The sequence below is a fragment of the Aptenodytes forsteri genome, unplaced genomic scaffold, assembly GCF_000699145.1.
Source record: "Aptenodytes forsteri isolate BGI_AS27 unplaced genomic scaffold, ASM69914v1 Scaffold123, whole genome shotgun sequence".
NCBI lineage: Eukaryota > Metazoa > Chordata > Aves > Sphenisciformes > Spheniscidae > Aptenodytes > Aptenodytes forsteri.
In genome coordinates, this window is record NW_008794408.1 from 3,188,958 (window position 1) to 3,212,585 (window position 23,628).

Consider the following 23,628-nt stretch of genomic DNA (forward strand, 5'->3'; position numbering starts at 1 on the left):
GTAGAAGAAACATCCTCAAACCTAAAGCTTTTCATAACTGCTTGCTTATGTTGGCATTCCCTTGGTTCTGACTGTGATGTTGTATTTCATTTGGTGTCTTGTTGAAGACTTTTAGGAATGAAAGGTTTAAAATTTTTGTCTTTTTTATATTATCTACTGGTTTTCTACTGATATACTTTAAGCTGATATTTTAACATCTGAAACAAATAAATGTCTGTTGTAATTCCAAGAAAACTGAAGGAGCTCCAAATAGCTGAATCTACCTCAAACCTCAAAGTGATTTATCCACGGTGATACATACCCTTAATACCTAACCTAAACAGTTCTAAGATAAATTTGAAGAAGGTAGACAAGGAGGGAGGAGCGTTATAGGTAATTCATGAAGTTTAATGAGTTTCTGCAGAAACAATTGCTTGGCAGGTATTAACTTTGTATTTTGAAATATAAAAGAAAATATCTTTGAATTATTAGATGCTATGTGTGTGTACATGTAAGTCTATTCGTGTAACATACAAAATTTTGTACCGTATGGTTTCTGGCAACGGATTTTGTCAGTTTTATGTTACTTCGGTCAAAGCCAAGATAAATCAGTACTTTTATGTTGTAGCAATATGGGTGGAGTAAAACGGTATTTCCTGTGATCTAGACCAAGAGCTTAATGACATAATTGCTTTTCAACAGCTGCAAGCATGCAGTTTAGATTTAAATATTAATTTAATTGCACTAGAAGTATCAATTTAAGAAAAAGATGTTTTTAGTTTCTCTGTATCCGTATGTGTGAAATTGAATATTCTATTTTAATAATGTATCTATTTTAATGCTGAGTTTTCTAAAGGCTCACTCAAGTTTTCAGCTGCAGCGAGAAACTGCTTTAACTTTTCAGACAACTGAAGATGGTTAATCCAGATGCTGAGTGTATTAACCATTTTCTGGTTTTGTAAAATACATGTCTAGCAGATGATAACATCCTATTGAAACATTACTTGTTGCAAAAAGCTGTATTGCACTAGACTGTATTGCAAATGAAGGGAAGTGTACAGAATTTTCAGAGACCGACATGTAACCGTGGTAGTTCATAAACAGCCATATCTTAAGAGGTTTTTTGTGTGTGTGTCTAGGGAATGCTGTTAATCCTTTTCCAATTAATACTGATATTTGGTTTTCATTAAAACAGTGCATCAAAACCTACAATTCAGACTGGCATGTTGTTAACTATAGATATGAAGATTACTCAGGAGAGTTTCGACAGCTTCCAAAGTAAGTATGTTATCTAGTGGTATAATAAAGATTTTGAATTTGTGAAGGAACTTTAACTGTATTTAATATAAATGTATCTATTACAGAAATTTATTAATACATGTAATATGTAACTTTAAATATGCTATAACACTGTTTAATAGACAGTAGAGATGATAAAGATTTGTTGGATGGAATTTATATTGATGAACTTGAAGGTGTAAAATCTTGTTAAGCCATTTTCTGGAAAGATACCGTAATAATGCCGCCTTATTAATAGGCAGGTCAAAACAAGAAATTGTATCATTGACAATGTGAATGTAAGTATGGTAACTAAACCAGGCTAATGTTTAGATGAAACTAAAATGGTGATATCCTGTTTTTGTAGCTTCAAAGGCAGCTTTTGGAACTCTCTTTAGGAGCTTAGGGAATAGAACCTAACCGAGATGGTTAGAGCAATTGTTTGAACTAGTGCAGATTTTCACAGGATGATTCAAAGCAAGAGCCTAATCTACATCTACTACAGACTTTCTAAACCATCTGCTAGAGAAATCTTTTCCAACCTTTTCAAAATTTTGTAGGGAGAGTATAAAGATTAGGCCCTTAACTTAAAATATCTGAGAGTGGCTGAATACTCTGAATCCCACAACTCTGCAAGATCTATGTCTTCCCTACCTACTCTCCTGCATCTATCAGTTAAGAAATAGCTTTCTTTCCCTGTGAAAAGTTCCGATATACTCACGGGTTTTGTAAAAGTCAGTACCTGTTTTTTACTTGCCCTGAACAGAAACCACGATAGTCAATAGGAATTTAAATAAACGCATTGTCCTAAAAGGAGACAATGGTTACAGGTATGAATGCTTGCTCCTAAGGTATTAGGAGTGCAGTGAATGAGAAGGCATTTGGTTCTCTTCAGTTACACCTAAGGACAGTGACAAGCAGAACAAAAGAAAGACTGTGGGCAGACGTGCAAATTAGGAAAATTGCTGACTAAGAAATATGTTTCAGGAAAAATACATGCTTTTATTCAGTTATTCTTGTGCTTTTTCCTCTTCAGTTAGGAAAATAACATCTTTATTTTTGCAGCTGTAAAATATGTAACTAATCACAAAATTTCTAGTATCTTAGAAGCTTTTTCTTTCCTAGCAAAGGGACAAAATCAGAGAAGCTTCCAGTTCATTTATATGAAGTGGATGAAGAAGCAGATAAAGATGAGGTGAGATAATAGTAATTCCTTACTTTCTCTTGCTTTCAGTAAAGAATTTTGGGTAAGGAGAGGTTACAAGTTGGGTTAAATGTTGATGTCAGTAAATAAAAACGGAGATTAGCTTGAACAGCCTGATTGGGAAACAAATGTAGTTATTTTACCTATCTCCTTTTGAATAGCCTTGTACTCCTGAGATCTGTCATGTGAGTAGAACAAGTTTTGACAGATGGTGAAATTGAAGTTTTAATACTTGGTGACATATAATCCTTCAGCTTTCATAAAATCTGTCTTGTCTTACACTGTTTCTGTGTAGACGGGTATATAGAGAGAAATGTTTCATGCAGTTTAATCACGAAGCTGAGTAAAATCATAGGTGATTGTTCCAACATGACAGTACACACACTTTAGCATGCATGACAGTACAGCATACGGTGTGAGTTAAAATTAGTTTGTCACAAATTTGAGTATAGGATAAGACCTGGAGATCCATTATGGAAACGAAAGCTAAAAAAATTGACTAAAACTCCAAGGTATTTTCTTTTTTGTCATTGGCTTAGGGAAACCAGAGATCTATAGCCTCAAGCAATTTTCAAGTATGTTTCAAATGTCAAGGACTTTTTTCAGTAACTGCTTCTGTTATTTGTGTAATTTATTTAATTTTTACCACGCCCTGTTTCAAAACCCCCATCCCATTCAAAAGCCCCATCCCTGGAAGTGTTCAAGGTCAGGTTGTATGGGGCTTTGAGCAACCTGGTCTAGTGGAAGGTGTCCCTACCCATGGCAGGGAGGTTGGAACTAGATGATCTTTAAGGTCCCTTCCAACTCAAACCATTCTGTGATTCTATGAAAACACACTGTTTAAATGCCAGTGTTTTCTTTTCTTACGAGTACTTGAGCTCTTGCATCACAGAAAAGAATTAAAATAAAATGATTTTTTGTGGTTTTTACCCTTTGACAGTTACTTTGCTTCTAAATTCCTTGTTTTCAGAACTGCTGCATATGAAATAAAAGTAGTTCCTTTCAAGTTTTCCTGGATTAAATGTGAAAAAGTAGCTCAGGGAATGCATCTGAATAGGTAGATTCCTGAACAGATAGTCTCAGGATGCCATTTCTCCTGCGTTGCTATTAATCTGCACTGTGACATTTGGACAAATAATTGCATGCATCTGTATCCAAATCTTCCTATTTGTAAGATTGGAATAATTATGATTTCTATTATACTGAAATTAAAAAGACTTGACATTATTTACTGTGATAATATTTCTGACAACAGAAGTGTTTTAGAAAACAGTGAGTTAAACATGAAAAAAATTAAATGGAGATAAAACTGACTGTGATTGTTACTCAGAAAAATACTTATGGCTAGAGTTAGTTAAACACTGAAAAACTATAGCTTGGCTATTATTGTTTGGTATGTGTTTTATTAGGAAGTATAAGTGGAGAGGACTTTCTGTTTCCTTCTGCCCAATTTCCTGTTAGAGCAGGCAGGAATGTCCTATCTCTTTCAGTGGCACAGTCACTGGAGAAGAGGTCTGCCACTCTTTGAGGAACTTAAAATATAAACACAAGGAAAAAGCACGCTAGGAAGAAAAGGGAGCTTAATGGCAATAGGGTGGGGGGACCATAAATTCTTTCCTCAAGGGAAGAATTAATGCAAGAGGCTTTTCTTTCAAACATTAACATCTTTGTATGCCAAAAAGCATATATGCAAATCTTAGATTAAAAGTTGTTTGGTCGTCTTTTTGTTTTGCTTTTGTTTGTGTGGTTTTTTTTTTTTAAGAGACAGATGATTTATTAAGAGAATGATAGAAAACAAAAAGCTGCAAGTGATTAAAAATTGGAGGAAAACCAGACAAAGAGTAGTTTAATCTTGCATCTTTAAAAAGGAGAGGATTACCTTTCCAAAACTAATTCGGGCTATCAGGCCATCAGGTTGATGTTTGTAAACGGAATTTTTAAATCAGCCTGGGGTATGGGATCAAGATAAGGAATTGTTTTTGTTGAAACAGTTGCTGTTGAAGTAAATTTTGAAGCCGAGCTTGTGGGAAAGATCATTAAAAAACGTGAAGCACAGTGTGCAGCAGTAGTAATAAAAGTGAGGAAATTAACTTACCACTTGGAAACAGGAAGTATGTTTTCAGTGTAAAAGTCGTGTGTTAAAAACTGGGTTCTGGGTTCCTTTGTATTAACAGATGGTCAGCTGGAAAGATTCAGTAGCTTTTTGGCTCTGTAGGCAGGAATTCTGCCTGACAGAAAGAAATGGTCTAACTAGAGAGGCCCAACTGACAGTCGGTTTTATTGTTAGAAAACAGCATGTAGCTCAACAGAGTTGGGAAACAGTGCACCTCAGAGACTTGGAATTGGAAAAAGAGTCGTAATAGAGCTAAGTCTTAATTTTTGTTAACACAGGTAATGAAGGAATTCTCGTCGTGTCAGGTGATCCTATGTATGGTTTGTGAAATTACAGGAAAGCAGTGTGGTTTTTTTTTTAAGACAGATGATTTATTAAGAGAATGATAGAAAACAAAAAGCTGCAAGTGATTAAAAATTGGAGGAAAACCAGACAAAGAGTAGTTTAATCTTGCATCTTTAAAAAGGAGAGGATTACCTTTCCAAAACTAATTCGGGCTATCAGGCCATCAGGTTGATGTTTGTAAACGGAATTTTTAAATCAGCCTGGGGTATGGGATCAAGATAAGGAATTGTTTTTGTTGAAACAGTTGCTGTTGAAGTAAATTTTGAAGCCGAGCTTGTGGGAAAGATCATTAAAAAACGTGAAGCACAGTGTGCAGCAGTAGTAATAAAAGTGAGGAAATTAACTTACCACTTGGAAACAGGAAGTATGTTTTCAGTGTAAAAGTCGTGTGTTAAAAACTGGGTTCTGGGTTCCTTTGTATTAACAGATGGTCAGCTGGAAAGATTCAGTAGCTTTTTGGCTCTGTAGGCAGGAATTCTGCCTGACAGAAAGAAATGGTCTAACTAGAGAGGCCCAACTGACAGTCGGTTTTATTGTTAGAAAACAGCATGTAGCTCAACAGAGTTGGGAAACAGTGCACCTCAGAGACTTGGAATTGGAAAAAGAGTCTTAATAGAGCTAAGTCTTAATTTTTGTTAACACAGGTAATGAAGGAATTCTCGTCGTGTCAGGTGATCCTATGTATGGTTTGTGAAATTACAGGAAAGCATTGGTTGTTTTGTGCCAAGCTTTGATAATAACTCATCATCTACTCATCATCTTACCCTTGTAAAGGTGGTTTTAAGCCATTCTTTCCTTGGGGATAACTCCCACCAGCGGAGGTGGAGAATCATAGTTGGAAACCCAGTGTTTTAAGTTGTTGTCTCTGTATCTTGATTGTTGTACAAGAAAAATGGTTATCTAGGTAATAGAACAGAGGTGGGGGCTAATGACTTGAAAATATGAAACAAGTAGACTGTATTGCTTGGACAGTGAGACTCACCAGGGCATATGAAAACTTACTGAGTATTTCTGGTCTATGCTTCTGGGGCATTGTATCAGATGCACTGATAGTTGCTGACCATGTCATCCTTACTGGGCCTAACTTCCATAGTATCAACCTGCCTAGAATTTTTGAAGGAACAGATTGATGCATCTTTTGCCTTCTGTTTGCAGTTTTTTGAAGTTCACATGTGCGTATGCCTATGAATATGCAAGCTAGACAGACTAAATAAGCTGTAAATAAATTAACCAGTAACTTTTTACAGCATGTTCCTTGATTTAGTTCCAGAAATTAATTAATATTATTCCAAAATTTGGTTTTAATGTTCAGTTGTTGAACTAATGACTCTGTCCCCCATATGTAATCACTTTTTGTTGTATGTTCTCTTAATAGCTGAGAAAAGGAATTAGAAAAAGTAGTTGAGGCACTTGAGGAAGTTTTGTGGTTTTGTTTTCAACTGGATACTCAGTTAATTTTGAATGTTTGGATAATAAATTATCAGGAGTACTTCTCCTCTAGATGGTTAAATATCTTCCTACACGTCTAATTCATTAATGGTTTTTGTTGTGTCAAAACGGGTTACGTCAACTGGAAACCATGGTGAACCTTGGTACTGCTCTAAAAGATTACTTGAACTGATGACTTAATATTTATTCTGTGGCAATTATAAATCTGTCATTTTGATCAGTTTTGATAGTAGAGTACTGCTTTTTGGTAGTTGTTAATATCCTGTGGGTTTTGATGTAGTTTAATAAGTTCCATCAACTGGCAGATGGAAGCGGTATACAGGCAGTGGGTGTGATGTGTGATGCATGCATTGGATCTGCTGTTTGTGAACTTGCCGTTACTGCCAAGTTTGGTCTTGTTTTCTTTAGAAAGCTTTGATTCTGATCTGTAAAAGGGCAGATCCAATTCAAGAATTTAAGTCTTAGTTCTCTGTAAATTCTTAAGTATTTTCTCTGAAGTAATACATATAAAGCAAAACAGTTTGAGAAATCTCCATTGAAGTTTTGGATAAGCATGAGTTTACATTGTTCTTTTTGGTAATAGAAATTGGTAAAAATTCTTGCACTGGAAAATTAGAATATGAAAAAGCTTACGAAGTAAATGTAAGTAAATGTTTTGAGTTTTCCCTCTTTCCCCTATTTCAGTGGAATTTATCTAGACTAATATTTAGCTATCGAGAAGTTGGATCATCCTGCTGGCTATAGAGAAAGCCTATACAAGTTACCTGTCAAAAGTTAGATGAGGTCAATCTCATCCCTGGTCTCTAAATAAAATAATTGGAATTAGAAAGCTATAGAATTTCAGCAGGGACTCATAGTACATTATTATCATTACATTATGAGCATAGCTATTCCATCTTTTAAAAATGACTTCTGAAATATTTAATAAATACAACAGTTTCAGAAAACCTCCCCCCCCCCCCCATCTCCCTTTCTTCCATTCTTCCCTTTCATCTCCAGGATGCAGCATCTCTTGGGTCTCAGAAGGGTGGAATAACAAAACAAGGATGGCTGTACAAAGGCAACATGAATAGTGCAATCAGTGTGACAATGAGAGTAAGTTTAAGAATCTTACGTGTGGTAAAAACTGAACACCAATATTAAATATCACTGTGCCTTTGAGAAGCCAATTTTTATATGGTTTACTTCTTAAAAAAAAAAAAAAGTGTGGGATGAAAGAGGAAAGCTTGTATGTAATTTATATCTGTGAAATCTTACTTTCCTTTCATTCTACTTAAATCAGAAAAAAATGTATTAAAAATCCAGTATGTGGGAGAAGGCCAGTGTTTTAACTAATTTTCTTAACTGGACCCTGGTGTGCTATTAGTAGAAAAGGGACTATGTAATATGAGTTTTTATTTGTATTGCCTCTTTATTTAGAAACAAACTTGTTATTTTTACAGTTATCATAATAAATATCTATTATGTGTAATATTGCAGAGTCAGTTTTAAATACCTTTCAATGGGTAAAAAATACTTTCAAATAATATAGTACAATCTTGCTGCAGGATTTTAAGTTAAAATTAAAAAAAAAAATTAATGATTTCTGGTTTATTTTCTGAGGATAGTGATTAGGTTGTGTGTAAATAAAAGCTTTTTTTCTATAACCTACTGTGTAAATAGCACGATTGGGTTTTGTAATATGAAGCTGATTAACACTAGTGTTGCAATTGTTTTTCTTTTCTCCTTTCTTTTCACTAGTCGTTTAAAAGAAGATTTTTCCACTTAATCCAACTTGGTGATGGATCCTATAATCTCAATTTCTACAAAGATGAAAAAATATCAAAAGAACCTAAAGGATCAATATTTCTAGATTCATGCATGGGAGTGGTTCAGGTAATTGTAATTATTCTGCCTGTTCTCCAGATAATTCTTTATTTGATAGCAAATGGATTTTTAAAAAATACAGATAACTTTTGTCAGATGTAGATAAGTACCTATTATGCAGAGGAACGATTAGACACGCTGCATCTTGCAAAAACAATGAATGAGATTTTGAGGGGGAGGAGGCTGAATTTTAAAAATCTTTCTGAAAAGAACATAAATTACTAGTTGATGTCAAGTATTTATCAAAAACATCAAACAAAATTTTAAGACAAACACACAAAAACCCCCAACCTTAAATCATGGCAAAGTAATGACAGCATAAAATTAAAGTTCATTTCAGTTACATTTTGTGCTTACACGAGCTGTAAAAGGTTTTGCATAGCTTCTTGTGTGGGATTTTTGTTGTGGGAATTGTATTAAATTCAGTCACCCTTCCAGATGCTTTCATTTGACCTTTATAATGTTACTTTTATGTGCTTTCCTTTATTTTAAAAAGTTAAGGGCTTTGGTAAAATGTTTGTTAGTAGCAAGTGCCAAGGAAAAGATTATTTTTTTTTCCTTGTGATTCTGTTATGTATTTACAGTACAGCATGTAACTGTTTTGTTAGGCACAGCATACCTGGAAAAAACTCTTGGGTTTTAGGGTTTTGTTAACTTGGATAGAAATAAGCGCAGTTTAATAAAAATGTGTTTCTAAAATAATATTTTTTTTTAGTATAAAGTTGTTTGAAGATTTATACAGAGAGATACAACAGCTTTACAGAGGATTATTTTTTTCCAAATATTGTAATAATGTTTTTGGATACACATTTAATAGATACTTCGCATGGAAAGTCTTACAACTGTAATAAATTTAATCATATTACAAGTTCTATATACAGATTTACACAAATTGTTTTGCCTTAGGGGTACGATTCTGGCCAACTCCACTGAAATGAGTTTGATTTGTGTTTTTGAAACAAACCAACAAACAAAAAGTGGTTACTAAACACAGTTGTAGTCTTTGTCTTGCACTTAAAATGTATCTTTCCTTCTGCTCCTCAGCTTCCTCTGCTTTGGCGCTCCTCTCTGATAATATATATTCTCCATCTTCTGGGCTGTTTCTGGCCCCTTTTGTTCCCTATTTAAGCGATGGCTTGTTTCTGGTTCTCAGCCTGTGGCTCTGGTGCAGACTATTGTGAGCACTACAATATTAGTTTACATCATCAGAAAACATTGAGATTTTGAGAAGTTACAAATGAAAGAAAGGCACTACAGCAAAGGGAAGTGCTAAGTCCTGCAGCTGGGGAGAACAACCCCAGGCACCGGTACAGGCTGGACAGGCCACCCAGCTGCAAAGAAGTTGGCAGAAAAAGACCTGTGGGTCCCGGTGGACACCAAGTTGAACACGAGCCAGCAATGTGCCCTTGCTGCAAAGAAGGCTAATGGTCTCCTGGGCTGCACTAGGGGGAGTGTTGTCAGCACCTCAAGGGAGGTGATCCTTCCCCTCTGTACAGCTGAATAGCACTGGTGAGGCCACACCTGGAGTCCTGTGTCCTGGTCTGGGCTCCCCAGTAGAGACAGGGACATACTGGAGAGAGTCCAGCGAAGGGCTATGAAGATGATGAAGGGATGGAGGATGGAGTATGTCTCCTATGAGGAGAGGCTGAGAGAGGTGGGACACTTCAGCCTGGAGCAGAGAAAGCTCAGGAGGATCTCATCAATGTTTATAAATACCTGAAGGGAGGGTGCAAAGAGGACAGAGCCAGGCTCTGCTCAGTGTTGCCCAGTGACAGGACCAGAGGCAATGGGCACAAACTGAAACACAGGAGGTTCCCTCTGAACATCAGGAAACACTTTGTCACTGTGAGGGTGACCGAGCACTGGCACAGGTTGCCCATGGAGGTTGTGGAGTCTCCATCCTTGGAGATACTCAAAAGCTGCCTGGACATGGTCCTGGGCCAACTAGCTCTAGGCATCCCTGCTTGAGCAAGGAGGTTGGACTAGATGACTTCCAGAGGACCCTTCCAACCTCTAACCATTCTGTGATTCTATGTTTTTGGGTTTTTATCATGAAAATCCCCTTTTTTCTAAATCATCTTTTCATAAAGTACTGTTCCATACTTTCTGTTCCATCAGTTCAATTCAAGTAACCTGAAATCTTCTCAGACTCTGTCAGAAGCTTTCTATTTTTTTTTTTATTACTGTTCCTTTGTTCTACTGCAAGTAAGGTTTTGGGCTGATACAGTAGTCTTTAAGTAAAACTGTACTTCGGATGCTTAAAGTTTATAGTTGGCTTGTGTCTTGAATGCTATACTGTATTCTACAGTACCATCAGTGTTCATCTTGGCATCTGGATGTTCAGAACTGCATGTAGAAATTTGAGACTGGTTATGGATCAACATCAGGTGCAAAACCAAAATCAGTCAATGCTCACTTCTGTGAAACCAAGAAGCCATTCAATGGCTGGAATAAAGGGGTTTGGAAATAGCTATTTTCTTCACTTGAATTGTTGGTGAGGGGCAAGTAAATGAGATTTTGAACTATAAAATATTATGCATAATGGCCCTATTCCAGATGTGTGATTTTATTATTTTATATTATGTACTGTATCCTTTCTGGCTGATCTGACTTTATTCATTGTCTTACTGTTACTTATTATTGGTGTTGTATTAGCATCTAGAAGTTCATATGGGAAAAAAAGTGGTGTCTACACTGTAGAAATTGCATTTCCATTTAATGGAAGAGGAAAATAAAATAAAAAATTGTAAGGACCCCAGCCACTGTACTTTGCAGTAGTCTGACTTGGAATGCGTAGAAATGGTTGCTCTTCTTAGGTAGACACGCTTACAAGCTTTTGTTCTCAGAATCAAACTACTTGTTTCAGAGTAAGTCTTTGGTGAAGGGGGGTTAGTTCCCATTGCATTCTTATAACATTTCTTATTTCTGTTTTGAGTTCATTTAGTACCTATGCTTACTTACTTTTCAAAGGCAGTAGATGCATAGGAAAGGAAAATGCTGACCACCAACAGACATTAAAGATAAAGCAGAATAGAGTAGCATATGCTCCTTCATCAGTAGTTGTATAAGAGGAATGCCGAATATGTGCAATAGGTTTTTTTGGTTGTTTTTTGTTTGCTTTTGGTTTGGGTTTTGTTGTTGTTTTGTCTCCAAAACTAAAAAGGTTAAATGAAAAGACAGGAATTACCAAAATACTGTTTGGGGTGGTTTGGTTTTGTTTTGTTGGGTTTTTTGTTTTGTTTTAATACTGAAGTATATTGAGTCTTTTCTGCATCACAGGGAAGTGCAGTCACATAATATATGCAGTGTATATATTCACACATACAGTCATATATATATAGGCAGAGTTGCTCTAATTCAGTGATTTGTGAAAACTGAGAAGTGTGATAAGTACCACCTGTGTCAAGGGTTTATACTGTGGAAGTTAAAGGTTACTGTTCTTAAGATTTTTTTCATTTACTTCAGTACTGATTTTAATTGGTAAGACTGCCTTAGATCTGGAGTCCATACATTTGTTTGTATCCTCCTTAACAGAAACTCATCTTTGGTAGAAAGCTGACTGTTTTGCCAACCAGTAGTTAGTCTGTTTATTGAAAAACCTGAAGTATAGTGAAACTGAAATGTAATTTGGCATTTAATTTAACTTAAAACAGACAAACAAAAAATCCCCCAAACACTAAGTCTGTCTTATTGTTTAATTTAATGTTTATCTACTGAGTTATCAATTTTTTAAATTAAATTCATGATAATGTAGAATTTTCATTTAAGACTTGTGAATTCATTCCCAGGAACATGAGTCAAGCTAGGTGGCATTTGAAGCCTTGACTTAAATTGTGCAAAAAGGATGACAGTAATGGTTGAGGAACAAAGGAGGAATTGATTCCCAACTTCATGTATGTTTAAAAGACTAGCAATATCAGGGCATTCAGGGTTGAGGTTGGTTATGATTTAACCTCCGGTATAAAATCTCAACATGCAAGTGATTCTCACTCAAATATTAATAGTTTCATGCTTTTTTTTATCAGTAGATCTTATTTAGCTTCACTTCTAGGTGATCTGAGTACGTGAAGACTTGATATTTGGAAATTGGATTTTTTTTTTTTTTAAAATTATTACAAACAGAATGATGAGGGGAAACTGAAAAATGGACTGTTATCTTTCATACTTCCACTTGTTGCAGTGGTACAAATAACTTCAAAAGGTCAAATGTCAGAGAGGAATAAGTGTAATTATAATACACTTGTTCAAAATATCAAACTGTATACTTTTGTTAAAAGATCTGAAATACATATAACTTCCTTTGGTTGTGAGTAGACAGTATGTAAAGATATTATAAAGAACTTTTATTTTCTTATAGAACAATAAAGTCAGACGTTTTGCATTTGAGCTCAAGATGCAAGACAAGAGTAGTTACCTTTTAGCAGCAGATAGTGAACTTGAAATGGAAGAATGGATAAACACTCTGAACAAAATTCTTCAGCTTAACTTTGAGGCTGCAATGCAAGAAAAAAGAAATGGAGAGTCTCACGAAGGTAAGCAGGGTTTCTAGCAATGCTAATACAGTTATGTGACAATGTCTATGTACGTGCATTTGGAAAGGCTTTATTGTGGCTAATTTGTTTTTTTTCTTTGGTCATAAAAATTATAGGCTTTTTCACTGTCTGTTTGAACTCATGAAACTTTTGACCTTTTGGCACTAAAATAGCACCGTTCTACATTGATTCTGATTGAGTTAAGTCCAGAAGAGAATAATGAGACTGATCAGAAGTCTAGAAAAATAGAACACACAATGAAAAATCAGGACCAAAGCAGTTTAAGGAAAAGAGAAAACTTAGGAGGGACTTGTTTTGAAATGTGTAAAATGCTGCTGAAAATAGAATAATCTGTTCTGTGGTCACTGTAGGTAGAAGACTAAGAAATTGTGGTTGCAGTGAGGGACTTAAATTTAGATGTAACTCCCTTGACCACAAATATTTCCCTAAAGTACTGAAATAGATTGCTTGGGTGTAGAATCTTTTCTGTTGGAGCCCTTTAAGAATAGGTAAGGCAGATATCTGTAAGGAATGTGATGTAGGTATAGTTGATAATTTGGTGACAAAAGGATAGACTAGATGTCCTCTCGTGCATTTTTTCCTCTTGAGAGTGGATGGGGAAGGCAATTGGTATGAGACCAAGTGTATGCATATCCAGAAGAACCTGGAAGTACTTATAGAAAGTTGTTCTGCTTATAAATAGCACAATATACCAGAAGAGACCATTAGAGTTTAAAATGAGATATCACAGTCTTTGGTGAAGATTGCCGGAATTTAACACGATGTTTGCAGAAAAAGCAAATCAGAAAAAGAACCCTGTAGCTCTGTGAAAGACATTTTAGTCAGTGGTCCCAATTGACCTTGGAACTATAAGATGCTTATAGCTAACTGAATGGTTGCTTTGTAAATCCAGTAACCGTTGGAGAGTAGAGCTGGGAACCTAATGAACAGAGGGAACTGGTTTGGAAATCAAGATACAATGCATATTGGAAAGAGTAATGTAAATTTGTGCATTGAGTATCCCCTTTCCCCATGCAGATGTCAAAATTAATATTAAAGCTATTTGCTAGGTAAGATTAGAAATAACTGCTACTTTACCAATTTCTGTAACTGGTTACATCCTCCAAGAAGTCACTGCATCAAAATGAAATGATGGAGTTGTCCACAACCTGTTTATGTTAACAATTGTCATTTTTGAGGGGGGTAGGAGTTAAAAAAAAAAAAAACAAACCCAAAAACCCCCCCCCCCAAACCAAACCAAACCAAAAATATTTTGACATGGAGTTTTGTGAATAGTTTGGGGTTTTTTGCTTGTTTGGCATTTTTAATTTTTTTTAATGTGGTTTTATAATTTCAGATGATGAACAAAGCAAAATGGAAAGCTCATCAAGTAGTTTTGATAACTACTATCCTGAAATTGCCAAGGTAATATATATTGTAAATGCCAATTTAGGATACAAAGTAGTAAACGTAAGTTAGCCACATGAACTTTCAGTAAAGGTAAGGTATTGGCTTCTAACTTCCAGTCTGTTTGTGGTGCTTTGAAAGCTCAGAAGCTCTTTCGTGAATAGATGTGGTTATTGAGCATTTTCTGCTTTTGGAAGCAAACTAGCTACTGTCTTAAAGTTGCTTATATAAATCTTGACATGCTGTTTAAAAGCAGCATGTTTTATTATTTTATTAGTTTATTGTATTTTGCATATTTTGTATTGTTTTATTGCATGCAGGTAAGTGCTAAAGTATTTCTGTAGAAATCTATTTTTATACTAAAGTGAAGTTTTGTTTTTAGAGTTAGAAGTCTAGAGGAGCTTAATAGCAGTGATGATGTGAATGTATTTTAAGATGCTTGTGTCTGTAATGAGCTGGCAAGTTCATGGATACTTCCTGTATTGCCATAGTTCTTGCTTTTCAATTTTGTTCTTACAGAGGTGTGGTAGAAATAGAAATAAGAATAAAATAAAATAGAAATAAATAGAAAAAAAACAGTAACTCTTCCTCAGCCCATTTGCAGACTTTATTTCAGTTAAATCAGTGACTTGTGTGTTGCAATAAGTTTTGTGAGTTCTGTAAGGGAGAAATTTTTGTTAAATCACCTAAGGACTGGAACTGGTGACCTTTTTCTATTGAAGTTGGAGAATCCAAACTCCTTCCTGTGACTTCCTTACTCTTTCTTCTGTGTGGCACAGCCTGCAGTCTTGAAACTTTTTCTGCTTGACCATGCTCTGGAATGCTCTCCCCTTCTTTTCTGAGAATCTGTCTGACCTAGTAACTACTCCTGATGGGTGTGCAGCTTATAAACTGAGGACAAGCAGTAAAACAAATTTTGTCTATTACAATAGGTAACATCTCAAAAGGTCCAGTCAGAATACATTAACGGGCTTTAAGCACCCAAATTGGTTGGTTGGCTTAATTCTTTCTGTTACTGCTTTGTAATCAACTTAGCACATGTACACGAAAAGCTGTTACGTGATAATCTAACTCCAGCTATGGCTGTATTTGGAAATTAATTGGGACTGTGGTGCATACAATCAAGTTTTCCTTGGAAGAGCTGTAAGCATCAAACAGCACACTTACATGAGGCTATGAAAATTTATTTTGGAAACAAATAGAAAATTAGATGCTCTTATTGTATGGAAGATTTTTCTTTCTTTATAGTCAGAGTTATTGGAATGTCTAGGTTCCATATGACTTCCAGAGGGGACTCTTATTCAGGGCTGCAGCACCTGCATATAGTTTTAGTACTACAAATGCTGCTTCCTGTTTCCATAACCTTCTGATCGGAAGCACGCAGCTCTTTAAGCTAGGTATTCTTCTAGTGTGTTATTTTTCTCAGCGTTTTAAGCACTGGCTTTTTTTATTCCATGGTTATAACCCCTTTAAATTTCTGTTTCCTTCAAAATAAGTTTTTTGGTTTTCCCATTCTAGTTCATCTTTACTAAACACTACCTTTCAAAATTAATGTGTTTTTCTAGCCTTTTTTCCCTGAGGAGAAGTACAGGGAAAAATCTGCCCATTTGCATTCGTACACTGTTTCTGCCTTAACTTGATTATTTTATATAAATGCTGTTTGTTTTGAGGATTTTTTTGTCCTCTATTCTTTCTTGCATTGTCTTTTCAGCTGTTATTTGGGTTTGGATTTGGTTCTTTTTTCCCAGTGAAAGACTTACAAGGTATTGAGCCTTCTTTTAGAAGAGTTTATAGCTGCTCTATTATTTTTGTTGGTTCTAGGAGGAGATTTTCACAATAGCTGACCTCATATCCTTATGAGGAAAGAGAAATTCCTTCAGGGGTGATTGTAGAGCACCTGACAATAGGGGAAAAAAACAGTCTTCCTAGGAAAGGTTTAACCCTTGTGAGTACATCTCCAAGCCTTCATTTTTCTATCAACAGCTGTTAGTTTATAACATAAAATATATAAGATGGTATTGTGCACTTCAGTGCACAAATGCGCACGCATATATCTCTGTCTGTCTGTCCTGCCTACTTCATGTTCCTTTTATCTGTAACTTAAATACCAAGAGTGAATGTAGGTTTTTTGTTGGTTGTTTTGTTGTTTTTTTAATCTTCAGAGGAAACAAATTAGACCTCCATCTTAAATAACGATGTGACTGTCATGATCAGTGTGCCCAAGTACCTCCTTAACCGTTATGGGTCCCAGTATTCCTTGAGGTAGGAAAACATTGTCCCTGTTTTACAGATGAGGAAATGGAATTACAGTCACTGCCATACTGTAGACAGGGTTGATGACTACATGCATTTTCAGTTCTTGACTTCTGACCGACTGCCCTTGATCTGTCAGTCAAAAATGCATATTTTTTGTCTTGTCTTTAGTGCACAAAACACCAAAGAATCTAAAACTATTCAAGATGCTTCAGCTGAAATAGTTTCTGTCTTGCTCCTATGACTAGATCATGTTCCTCTTCAGTTCTTGCCACTGACGATTCCCTTTCCAAAACATACATGCAACCTTCTTGCCATCTTTAAACTTCTTCACAGTTTAGTCCTGTATTTCTCAAATCATGCCGGCTGTTGAACAAGCAAAGTCTGCCAATAGTCTGCTGGTATCGAGTGTCTGGATGGTGTCTTTCAGAGCAACTCTTGTCTTTTCTCCTGTGTGTGTGTAAGAGAATGAAGTAAAGTAGATGAAATCCATTACAGCATCTGTACTCAAAATCACACCTCAGAAGTTCCTCTTCTGTAATGCATCATTTAAGTCAAATTCTTTCTTTATTATTACTATCAACCTAAAATAGAATTTTGAGCTCTTAGAGCTGATGTTTTTTTGGTTTGTTGGGTTTTTTTTTTCTTTTTCTTGAGACATAGTAGGAGTTCCTTCAACCTTTAGCAAAGCAGATGTAGGCAGTAGATGACTTCAGCTGATGGTCAGTGTTGGGCATTTTGGGTTGGTAGCTTCTTTTAACCCATACAGGCTGATCCAAAATTAGACACCTGTCCGTAATGTAATACTTTGTATCCCTGTTTAGCCAGCTACTACTTTGGGAATGGCAACTCTCCTACGCGGGTAATTTTGGCGCAGGCATACATCCATTTGTTATGTCCTGTGACTTTAAAAATCATAGAATACTCTTTAAATAATACCTTTTTTTTTAAAAGTAACCTATGTATACCATCAGTTTTCACATTCTATTTTGTTCCACTTTACTTTTGTTTTACTGTTAATAGGTAGGTATCCACAAATCCCAGGCAGGATCAGTGTACAGTGTACTCTGCAAAGTAACTTTTAAGTGTGAGGGTTTTATCTTTTGGAAGTTTTGGGGGTTTTTTCATCTACCCACAGGAAAACCACCTCTTTGGCAGTAGAGCTCAAGAAAAGAAAAAAAGAAAAAAAAGAAAAAAGCAAGCAAGCTATGATGGTGTTTCTTAATTTAGGTAACCTGTTGTTTCCTGAGCAATCTTATGGTCTCAGGATAGCTCTGAGCTTTAACCTACGTTCATACTTTTTTTTAAATTAAAATAATGTTATGAAAGTTATTGTTTAAGGAGGCAAAGTGCTGTATGAGCTACACTGGAGTATGCTTTCCATGAGCTTGGAAGGTTACATGTTGCTGATATAAGTTTTTGTGCTTCTAGGCCTGGAAAAGCCTTTAGAAGAGAGGAGTCTTCTCTCACTTTTTACTTGAACATGATGGAGCAATTTAAACTAAGAAGTTGCAAAGCTCAGTTAGGGAGAGAAGAGTGCATGAATTAAAAACATGTAAAGCTTTGAACATCACAGAAAAAAGAATGAAATTGAAAACCACTTTAATTTAATCGTGTGATTCTAAGACTTTTTTTTTTTAATATTTTGAACAGAGTACCAGAGAAGCAGAAATCAAGTTGAAAAGTGAAAGCAGAGTTAAACTTTTTGCCTTGGATCCAGATGCACAGGTTAGACTTTTTACAAGGAAGCATGTTATTTTCTTTTATGTTGATCCTTTTGAGATGAAAAACAACTTGCCTTAATTTTTCTTTTCTCTTTTTAAAGAAACTTGACTTTTCTGGTATTGAACCAGAAGTGAAGCCATTTGAAGAGAAATTTGGAAAAAAAATTCTTGTGAAGTGTAACGATTTATCTTTTAATTTGCAAAGCTGCGTTGCAGAAAATGAAGAGGGACCAACGACAAATGTAAATAATTCATCTAATTATTTTCTGTTAATATGGTAATGAATGTCTTAATACTTTGTTGGCACTATTCTTAATGGCAGGAATTCCTAGTTATGATTGAGAAACATGTATTGTGGGGTTTTTTTCTACTCCTTTAAATCCAAATGAGAGCCTAAATCCTACAAAAAGTAACTTTGCTACTAATCTTTTTGTTGTGTTGTAGAAAGTGGAATTGTTCTTTTACTGTCTTTTACATGTTGTCAGTAATATCTAGAGTGATGGCTGTGTGTAACTGTTTATAAAAATGTTACTCATTTTCCTTTCATACACATTTCTACAGTAATATAGATGCCAGCAATGACACTTGATTCTTTTTTTTAAATGTGTAGGTAGAACCTTTCTTTGTCACATTATCACTATTTGATATTAAAAACAACCGGAAGATTTCAGCAGATTTCCATGTTGATTTGAACCATGCCTCAGTAAGGCACATGATATCCAATGCATCTCAACAAATGATGAATGGCAGTGGTGACAGCTTACACAGAATTCAAGACATTCATGAAACTGTGTTACAATATCCAAAGCAGGTAAGAACTAGTAACCTAAAGAATTAGTAGAATTTTTGGATACAAGTAGAGAGTTTTCCTGCATGCTTCGGATGGCTTTCTATTATGTGTTGTAAAATGTGTGTGCATTTTCCTTTTATGTTTACCTCTTGTTTTATTTCTAGGGAATATTCTCAGTCACATGTCCTCATACTGACATTTTCCTTGTGGCTAGAATAGAAAAAGTATTACAGGGAAGCATTACACATTGTGCTGAACCATATATGAAAAGTTCAGATTCTTCAAAGGTATGTTATCTTCTTCTGTGGCATGGAAAAAACGCTGAGGCAAGACAGGTTGATTTCAAATTAATAAATGTCAAAAACTTAGTTCTTTTATAGGAAATTCAAATAACTGGATGATTTGATTTAGTAAGTTGTAGTTACTACTAGTAACTTACTGAAACATTATAGATAGTCTAACATATAATTAGGAAACATTTATTTAGCTTTTTCTAATCGTGACATAATCTATAATTTTTATAATGGCTCTAAATAAACTGGTTTGACAAAAGAGTATTAGACTTCAATGTGAAAGTTGAGTTGAAAATTGTTGAACAATGAAGTATTAAATATAGGTCAGAAATTAACTGTATGTCTCTTAGTTAATGCATCTTATTTACTGTATCATTGTTGTTGACTTTTCCTTTGTCTTACTTTTTGGTGACCATAGTTTACTATAACTTTACCTGCATTCTTGCTGTTTTTTACTTCAGAACCATTGAGATCATTAAGACTCTTTTTATGTATAAAATACTTTGTAGATTTGATAGAACTCCAAATCACTTTTGGAAATAAACCACTGAAACATCTTAAGTTTGCAGGAGTCTAGGATGACAACATTTTAATGTTTTCTGAAACATACCTACAAGAAGCTTTGTCAGTTGCTGCTTCTTGTTTGTTGCTGAAGAAACAGAGTTTTAATTTTGTTGATTTACAGTTGTGCTTTAATAGTTGGACCAGGATACTAGGAGAAAAGTTTTTTTTGTAAGCAATGTCAGCTACTGTTGACATTCTTCCTGTTTTCAGCTAGTGAAAGGGAAGAAGGAAGGGTTAACTTTCAGTCTCTGCAGAGGAACAGTGTTCTTTGCTACTGATTTAATGCTGGCTAAGCTACATGTAAAAAACCTGTATTTTTCAGTTTGTCTTAATATAGATCAGACTACTGATTTGCTTTTCCAAGAATACTTGGGATTTTTTTTTTTTTTCAGCTATCATTGGAGAACAGCAGCTTTGTATTTTAGGAGTCTGGTTTTGAAGTGTATGCTGACTCTTACTGAGTTAAAACAAACCTGAACTGAGTAACTGATTTTGGTGGTCTTGGGCCTGAGCCACATGGGAAGTATTCCCAAATTTGATGCTGAGTGCTAGACTTGTGTTGCCCTGTACTGCAGGAGTAGCCAATAGGAACATTCATGGTTATATTAACTTATGCTGTGCATTTCTGGTATTTATTTGCTTGTAATTTTATACAATTGAACACTTAGTTTGAATTTGTTTCTGTTCTTGTTCTCTGGGATTACACCGTATTAATTTGAAACAAAACAGAACAGTACCAGCTATATAGGCCTCCATGTGTGTCAGTGCAATGAGCAAGTTCCAGTTCTTGGAGAATTGCTGCTCTGGACAAGAAAAAGGGAAAACGGAAGCAGCAAATTCTATAGCCAAGAGATCACTTCTCCCCTTAAACATTGAATACAGTGAATTAATGATGATTACTTACCAAGGTTCTATGCTTCTGAGTGCAATTTCCCCCTTTTTACAGGAAAGGATAATGGAGAGTTGGCTCAAACAACACACTAATAGAAACAGCTCTTTATAATGTCAACAGCATAGATCAGGGATAATGTTCAGGCAGGTTTACTCTGTGGTTTTTTGCCTCTGGCAAATAATTTTGCTCTGCATAGGCACACAAGAGAAGCTGGTTGCTGGAAAAGAGAAGCCCACTGCTCTGTCAGGAGCTTCTGCTTTAGCTCAAGTGGTTCAGCTCGGTGTTAAACATCTCAAACTAGTGGGTTTCTAGCTCTGATTGTTATACGTGTTGGTTCTGTATAATGGAGTTGTTTGTTCACTTAATAGTTAACAAAACCAAAAATTTAAAGTTTTAATGAAAGTAATGTTGCAGTGTCCATACATAGGATCGTCCATGTGATCTTCATACAATTCCTTCCCGTATTCTGTGTGTACTTGTAATGCAAGTATTGCAGAGTATTTTACTATTTACTCTGTAGGAATGTGTTCCGGTACATAGAGTGGGTGGTGAATAGGGCAGCAAGTGGTGGGGGAAATGGTTTTTATCTGGGGTCACAATTTTGTCTTAAAAAGCAGTTGAATTTTGCTCTAGCTTTCGTATGACTGTTGTATATATCATAATTTTTTTCTTGCTTAATTAAATATGTATTATCGGGAGTGTAGATGGGTCTGTGTTTTCACCCATGAAATGCTGTGAAATCAGCAGGCCTTGCTTAACCTGAAATGAATTGTTAAAAGGTATTTTCATTTGTCTTTCACTTGCATACTTAGGATTAACTTTCTAAAGAAGAATTTCCAATTCATATCAGTGTCAATATGTGGTTTCTTCTTGTGTACTAACGGTGCAAAAAATGTAGCTTTTCAAATGTGGCTATTTCTTATGTTCCTTGCAGGTTGCACAGAAAGTTTTGAAGAACGCTAAGCAGGCATGCCAGAGATTAGGTCAATATAGAATGCCTTTTGCCTGGGCAGCTAGGTAGGGACAGATCTCATCAATCTGTGTTTTTTCCTAACTTTTCTTTAACACTATTTTCTGCATCTTGCTTCTTGTAAAACTTAATGTTCTATTTAAATTATTTCTTGTTTTACTTTCAATTAACCAAAAATTTCTGACAAACTTACATTTCAGCTCTGTAGTAGGAAAAAAAGTTACAAACGTTCATTATATTATTATTCAAACCATTGAATATTGCCAACTGTTTTCTGTTCTCAATATTTTTTATTTTACTAAGAATGAAATGGTTCACACTTGACTTCTTAGACTGAGCTATTTATATGTTAAAACTCACCTACAGTGACAAGAGTATTAAATGCTTAATATGAAGGATGATGCAGTATGTTCTAATTTGTAGTAAAGAAATTTCTTGAAGTGAATTTCAACACTTTCATAAACTCAGCTGAAAGCAAGATTTTGACTTTCAGGACGCTGTTTAAAGATGCCTCAGGAACTCTGGACAAAAATGCAAGATTTTCTCCTCTCTTCAGACAAGACAGTAATAAACTTTCAAATGAAGACATGCTGAAATTGTTAGCAGATTTCAGGAAGTAAGTCTAATTTCCTCACTTTAAAAAACAAAACCAAACAAACCAAGCACAACCTAACACCCCCTACCTTCCTGCCCCCCGCCAAGCCCCACCACTTTTTGTTATGGTCTTGAACTGGAGCAGCTAATCTTTTTGATGTATGTGTTTCTATGTTCTTCACTTCAAATATAGAAGTTGTATAAATATGATCAAGGCCTTCATACAAGCTACAGATCTTTTCTTTGCAGTGTTTGGGGGCTACAAGTAGGACTGAAGTATTATGCCATGTCTACCGTGTAGTAAGCATCATATCCTGAAGTAGCTCTGTGTTAGGAGTTATGCTTGCACAATACATTCTTCTGGTTCTGAAAGGAAAACAAGGATGAGCATAAGTCATGTGTTCACTGACCTTGGACAGAGAATGCTAGCTCTCAGGGAAAGGGATTCAAGCCAGTATCCAGTCCACCTTCCTTGGGAGTGCCTGTGGTTTAGGATGCCTAAATAACAGAACATTGGTCATCCTTTTTTACAAGGTATTCCTAAAGACTGCATCGTTTGTGTGCAAGACTTACGAATCTCCTACTGACAGATGACCCTATTAATAAACTAGTTTTAATCCCCTTTCATATTAAATAAGATGTAAAATAATAGAGCAGTCTTTGCTGCTTCGCAAAGGCTTTTCCACTTCTGTTATGGTAGGGTTAGCTGGAGTTGTATTAATTTGAACAATCGCCAATCGCAAAAGGTTTGGGTATAGTTTCTTTATTCTATTCTTGCTTACCAAATCTGATAAGGAGATGAGGTTTGTAATAAATATTTTAATTCCATTTTAGCAAGCTGCTTACAGTTTCATTGAAGTTTACATAGCATTGAAATTGCTGTGTACTGATGCTTCTTGCCATAAACAATATTATTGAAACTGAAACTAATATAGTAAATTAGCCTGCGACATCACTTTACTTTGTGAATTAAGTGAATGCTTTTGGTTATTTCAGCATCCTGTTTGTGGAATCGTGTACAGTATTTCACGGGAATTTTAGTAAGAAAGAGATTGTAATATCTACCGCTTAGCTACTGGAATTAGAATCCAGACTCCAACCAGGAAAAGTTGTTTGCTTCACAGCATGCGATTGCATTTTGGGAAAATTTTGCATCCACTTCCTCTGCAATAATTAAAAACAATCATGCTGCTGACTGTCTTTACTAATAAAGGGTTCTGCACTAGTGTGTTAACATGGAAAATACTCTTACTTCAAATCGTATTTCTGAATTAGCTACATGATAACATCTAAGAAATTTCATAGTAGGCTAGTTAATAGTAAATATTTTGCAGGGTGAGTTATTACTCTAGAAAAAGGAGGAGGTAGGAAAAAA

The 23,628-nt window shown here is 35.4% G+C and overlaps 1 protein-coding gene across 1 annotated transcript in view; it reads left to right on the forward strand.

The window, feature by feature from the left end:
* DOCK9 (dedicator of cytokinesis 9) overlaps positions 1 to 23,628 on the forward strand; it is a 109,426-nt gene that overhangs the window by 20,521 nt on the left and 65,277 nt on the right. Inside the window, 12 exon segments of the mRNA XM_019474302.1 lie at positions 1,175 to 1,257; positions 2,383 to 2,452; positions 7,368 to 7,463; positions 8,109 to 8,243; positions 12,592 to 12,766; positions 14,124 to 14,191; positions 18,080 to 18,154; positions 18,252 to 18,392; positions 18,761 to 18,961; positions 19,105 to 19,227; positions 21,624 to 21,706; positions 22,153 to 22,275. Coding sequence (XP_019329847.1) covers positions 1,175 to 1,257; positions 2,383 to 2,452; positions 7,368 to 7,463; positions 8,109 to 8,243; positions 12,592 to 12,766; positions 14,124 to 14,191; positions 18,080 to 18,154; positions 18,252 to 18,392; positions 18,761 to 18,961; positions 19,105 to 19,227; positions 21,624 to 21,706; positions 22,153 to 22,275 — 1,373 coding nt within the window.